The 6000-nt window shown below is 47.0% G+C and overlaps 1 protein-coding gene across 1 annotated transcript in view; it reads right to left on the reverse strand.

Moving 5' to 3' along the window:
- Positions 1-5572, reverse strand: part of ST6GALNAC5 (ST6 N-acetylgalactosaminide alpha-2,6-sialyltransferase 5) — a 64241-nt gene extending 58669 nt beyond the window's left edge. Inside the window, exons 1-2 of the mRNA XM_039711795.1 lie at positions 5292-5572; positions 4434-4655 (exon numbers count right to left, since the gene is read on the reverse strand). Of these exons, the coding sequence (XP_039567729.1) occupies positions 4434-4655; positions 5292-5357 (288 nt within the window). The 5' untranslated portion in view covers positions 5358-5572. The remainder of the gene's footprint in view (positions 1-4433; positions 4656-5291) is intronic.
- Positions 5573-6000: the final 428 nt, after the last annotated feature.

Raw genomic sequence — 6000 nt, forward strand, 5'->3', positions numbered from 1 at the left:
ATTCCTCTTCATCTCTATGTTTAGTTATGAAAGCTGGTTTAGTGAAACCCCCCAAAACTATCCAGCCCCAAACTGTCAATGGTTTAGTGAGGTAAAAATTAAAATTCCAAACTCATTTGACTTAAAAATTACTAATAATAATATAAAACATGGCAAGATTCCCACCTGATTTTAAGTGCACAAAGTTTACTATCCAAAAAAAAGTTGTTTCACCCAAGAGCAACTTCCTGCAACTCGGAGATTAAGGAGCTATAGCAGCACTATTTGTAGAATGACTCTTCCTCAAACACTTCATTAACTACACTATTCTCTGATCTGCATTAATTTAGAGGGATCATCAAGATTTCTTTGCATATGATAATTCACATTATCATAAATTAAGAAATCATTGTGACCACTTAAATTACCATGTTGATCTCAATTCGCTCTTAAGGTATTTAAAATGTTTCTAATAAATCATACATTTTGACTGTAGAATTGATTTAAATTTTTTTTTATTTTCTAAGAAACAAAATCCCTGATGGCTTGAAATATTATTCAATTACATACATGACAAACTCATATTTTATTTGCAGCACCAACTGTTGAGTCAATACTGGGTAAAAAGACTTTTAACTATCCAGAGACATGTTCTCACATTCATTTCAGAATCATAATATAATGGTTAAATATTTATTTCTTGCAAGTTCTGGAGCAGTGCTAGGTTTCCTACTTTCATTAACATTCTCTTATTTGTATGCAGTAATCGCTTTAAAAATATTAGCATTGTAATTTCTTGCTAGCACTATGATAAATCAACAGAAAGGCTTATCCCCATGCCTCCGCACAGAAGAGCATAATTCTGCTTCCCTCAATGCCAGTGACAAAACCCCTTTAATTTCAGGATAACACCCACAGAATTCATGAAAGATGTCACTTTGACAGTGTAGGACTCTTGTCCTTTCTAACTGCAGAGCAGATGCCGTAGCTAAGCAGTGCTACACTCAAAGTGCCTCCGTGGGAACCAGCAGCTCCTGGAAGTAGAAGCCACCACTTCTTCCCTTTGTTTCAGTCCTTGACCTCTCAATAACAACCATCAGCAAACTGTATTTTCTGTTCAAAATATGAGATTTTTTTAGGATACAACATATGGCTATGGGAACAAAAAGAGATACTATTTATTCATTTCAAACATCCATCAACAATGCCTGTCAACTGCTGTTACTCTGGGATGTGCAGAGGTGAGATGACAAGGATCCACTTGCATCTGAATCCAAGCATTTCTGATTTATTTTTTTTTTTTGTTCCAAGGATTCAGCTCAACAAAAATTAAGTATGCACTGCTAAACTGTGAAAGGCTACTAAAGCTAAGTACAGGGTTCTGATCTCTGATGCTTGACTCATGGAAAAATGGGCTTGCAGGAACTATGAAAGCAAAGACTAGAAACTCCTGCAAAAAACCTCTTCAACCTAGTAAAAAAAAAGACATATTTTACTGTATTCTCAGAGACTGCCTGCTTATCTTGACAGTATGGATGAGGAACTACAATTCTTACTGAATATAAAATAAAAGGAGAAAAATAATTGGTAATTATAATATTGCAGGCTATATTTCAAAATCATTGTTGCTTAGTACTAAGTGCCCAGATTTTCTGGCAAATAGTCTCCATACATGATCATCCAGCACTACTAAATGAGCTGTATTGCTAGTAGTGACAGACATTTGTAATACATGATATTTCACAATGAGGACAATTGTTCAATTTCATCCCTGAAGAGAAACATCTTTACTACCACATACTTACACAGCTCATGTGTCAATACTGACATTGTGATTATGGATTACTAACTTCACTACATGGCATACAGCTTCTACATATATGTGCATACTTACTCTCATTAAATGCACCAGAATGGGTACACCACGAACATGAAAGGAGATTTTTCTCTTAAAGCAAATTATGGGATCCAGAAACAAACACAAGAATGATCCAGACATTCCACTGCTACCAGATCCAGGTCTACTGCTACCTGTCATTCATGCATGTGCACATACCAAGGATGATTTTTGTATAATGGTCATTCAGCTTTAGGTCATTCAACCTGACAAGTAATTCCAAGATTCTAGATGGGAAATTAAGGAAGCCATACTGTGAAAAATCTAGTATTCATTGTCATTTCACACCATGTGCTATCAAAACAACATGTACCATTGCTGAATTCATTCCTGCCTTACCTTTGCAAGCCTGTTGTCCTCAAACAACAGATACTTCTCATCTCCTCCCAGACCTCCCCATCTCTTCAAATATCATGTCCTGTTCACAGCAACAGAATTTTACCTTGCTCTCTTCCTGCAGCTCTCTTCGCATTCCTTAAAACTTCCCCAATTCCCTCATTTCACTTGCTATTCAAGTTGTCTTCTTTGCAGTTTCCAATGTCCCACCCAAACCACAGGTTCTCTGAACATGCCTCACCATTCCTCAGTTCTTGCTCTCTCCCTCTTCTCCCACCATCACCAATCCTGAATCCTTCTTTTTCCAAACCACAACTTTCTGTGATTTTTTGCATTCTCCATTTTTTATTATGGGTGGAACTTATGTATTCTGGGATTGTAAATCCATGACAAATACATGGGACTACCAAATTAAATTACAAAAATAAATACATTATTAAGAGACAAAGCCCCTTTCTCCCCAGTCTCCTTATGGTAATGCACTGCTCTGTATACCACAGTGGTACAGCTCTCTGCATGATCTCATGTGCATTAAATTCAGACAAAGCAAGCAGGGAACACAGCAGGGATAGCACAATATTCTTTCTGACCCACAGAAGTTAGGTGGAAAAGTTATTAAACCTTCAGGAGATTATTACTGTGAGGCATGAGCTGTGTGAAATGAAATTCAGAAATAGAGTATCTGTGGGGTTTGGGCCATATTACAATATATTAAAAAAAACAAAGGATCATCTTTCTCCAAAAGACAAGTAAACATTAAAATTATCCTGGAATATAATAGAACAGGGACTTTAAGTATGGTCTGTTAATGAGAGGTGTTTGTGAGTCTGGAGAAACGAGTGTGAGGTTTTATCAGAATCAGAAGGCTATCAGAATCACACATGCATGCCAAAAAGCCCACAGATTACTTTTTAATTACTGCTGGATATAACAACCATGTGCACATCTATCTACACCTATCACTAAAGTCATGTTCAAGAAGAACAAAAGAATTACAAGAGCACACATCAGACAGTAAGAAGCCCATGGCCAAACTTGCTTTTTCTATAGACATTACATCTGAGAATTTCCAGGAGAACCATGTAAGAAAGTAAATAAAGCCTACAAGGCACCATCATGTGCTATTTTTCTGTGCTAAGAGCCCTACAGATAACTCTTGCATAGAAAGTTATGCCAGAAGGAACAATAAAAATCTCTGTATATCAAAGTCACTAGTCTTCACACAGTACCTCTAAACTGAGCCCAGTAACTTGTCTGACAATATATCTTTCAGAAGACTGTCAGTCTGGATGTGAAAACATAAGAAAGTTGTGAATCCTCATTTCTGTTGTTTATTTTTTAAAATAAATTTTTACTGCAAGATGTGTGTAGACTAAACTATATCTGCGGTTTTGGAAGAGGAAGACCTTGGAGTTTCCAGGTGAAAGCAACAAACCAAACACCAAACAAAAAGCAGAGGAATCTGCCTTGTAAGAAAACTACTGAAGCTAGAGTATCTCTTTGGCATGGATGTGCCACCTTGCTCACTTTATGTTACTACATCTGTCCTGTGAGCCATCAAAGCTTAGCCTGCCTATCTCTGGTAAACAAGTATTATAGTCTGACAATACAGCCCGGTAATTCCTCTGTCAAGGGGAGGGACATCATTTTGTTCACCATTAAAGAAGTGCCCCAAATTTCTAGAATGGAAACCATGGGTGACAACTTCTGCTTCCCACAAGGGGGATGAAAAGGTCATTTGTGCAGGAGACTTTTTTCCTATGACAAAATGAGCTAAGAATAAACACCCACCTATTGACTTTGCCCTCCAGTAAATAAACCTCATTCTTTAGTCCTTACTAATATCACCATAAGCATACATTTGTACTGTACCTAGAGCACACAACATTAGAAACACTTCATCTTCTCCCCCACCCCCGTCTACTGTGCAGGGGAGAAGAGAAGCAGCACTGCATAAATACCCAGCCGCGGGCTGGAGCCCGGCTCCTGACCCCGGTAATTCCTGCTCTTGGGCCAGGTGCGACGGCACCCGGAGGCCGCTTAAGCCAACCCCGGCAGGGAGGCAGGCAGGGCACATCCACCGCGCCGAGAGGAACCGGGCAGGAGGGGCAGGAGGGAGAGCTCGGCGGGTTCGGTGTCCCCCGAGGGAGGCCGGGCCAGCGCGGGGTCCGGCTGCCCCGGGGGCCGGGAAGGAGGGGGGGTCCCGCGGCCGGCGGCTCACCTTGTGCTCCAGGACGCTGATGTATCCCTCCAGGAGGCCGGCCCCGACGGGCAGAGCCGGGTGGCGCTGGCCGCGCTCGGGCGGGCGGCTGGGCACCGCCGCCACCTGCTGCTGCCGCCGCCGCGGCTCCGGGCGGCCCCCGCCGATGCCGATGCCGCCGTACATGAGCAACAAGCTGGTGCACATGGTGGTGAGCGCCAGGCAGACGGCCAGCCCGTGGCGCTGCGGGGGGCAGAGAGAGAGCCGGCTCAGCGGGCTCCCCCCGCCGCGGGGCCCGGCCGGGCGCGCCGCTTCCCCGCCGGCGCACCCGCAAGTTTCACCCACCAGGCACCCGGCCCAAGTGCGAGGAGAGAACTGGGGAAGCCCCTCCGTCCTCCTCCTGCCGCCTCGCCAGCCCGCTCCCGTGGCTCCCTCCTTCTCCCCCAGCCCTGCTTCCTCGCCTCTTCTCCCCTCCGTGCGCCCGCCACCCGGCGCCTCTCACTCCCGTGCCGCCGTCCCCCTTTGGGCATCTCATTCGTGCCTTTTAACGAGTGTTGGGGACTGTAGCGCTTCCCCCCGCCCAGATACCTCCAGCCTCGTCCTTTAAGCAGATCGGTCTTCTGTACGCTCCTTAAAACGCACACACACACAAAACCCCCAAACCACGAGCAACACGAATAAAAGAAAGCAGGCGGAAAGTTCTTGGCCGCCGCCACCAAGGTTCGGTCGCCTTCGCGCGATCCCGGAGAGCCGCGGGGACGCAGCCCGGCGAAGGCTGGAGCGTGTGCAGGGTGCCCGGGGCAGCTCCGCTCCGCGCCGCTCCCCTGCTCTCCTCCCCGCCGCCGGAGCCGGGATGAGCCGTGCCAACAATGCACTTACCATCAGGGTCTTCATTTTGTGCGCCTCCCGGCCGCCAGTCCTCCCGCTCCCCGCTAGGCTCGGCATGGCGGGGAAGCCGCAGACATGGCTCGGCCAGGGAAGCGCCGCCGCGGCGGAGATTAGGGGGGAATTACACTCGGCCGGACCCTCGGAGCCTGCCAGAGCCGGGTCCTCGGCTGCCCCGCCTGCCTCCGCCCCCGCCCCCGCCTCCTGCTGCCGGCGCAGCGGCGACTTCAGGGCAGGTGGAAGTTAACTTCTGCCTGCCGCTCGGGCGCTGCTCCGCGGGCGAGCCCGCGGCGCGGGGGGCGCGGCCGCGGCGGGATGGCCGCGGGCTCCGGGCGGGCGGCGCCGCTCCGAGCCCGAGCGGGCAGGAGCGGGGGCAGCAGCTCCTTCCTTCCCTCCCTTCCTCCCTCTGCCCAGGCCTCTGTCCTGCTTGTGGTACCGGGGCACGACCTTCACATTACATTATTTGTATTTTTCCCTAGCGGAAAATTTCTCGTTCTCCCACCGCTACCTGGGTTTCCTGGAGCTGGCAGCGATCAGGCAATACTTTAAATTCACGTTAGTAAAAAATCGACGCCCTCAACTCCTTGTGCGGCGCTGACAATGCCCCCTCACACAATTTTGCCTAAGCTCTAACAACCGGTTTCAAACCCTTTTGACAGAAGCTTTCTCCGTCTTATAAATCAAATCTCACAGACTTGCTCCC

This window comes from Passer montanus, unplaced genomic scaffold (genome assembly GCF_014805655.1).
Source record: "Passer montanus isolate IOZ18808 unplaced genomic scaffold, ASM1480565v1 scaffold25, whole genome shotgun sequence".
Classification (NCBI taxonomy): Eukaryota; Metazoa; Chordata; class Aves; order Passeriformes; family Passeridae; genus Passer; species Passer montanus.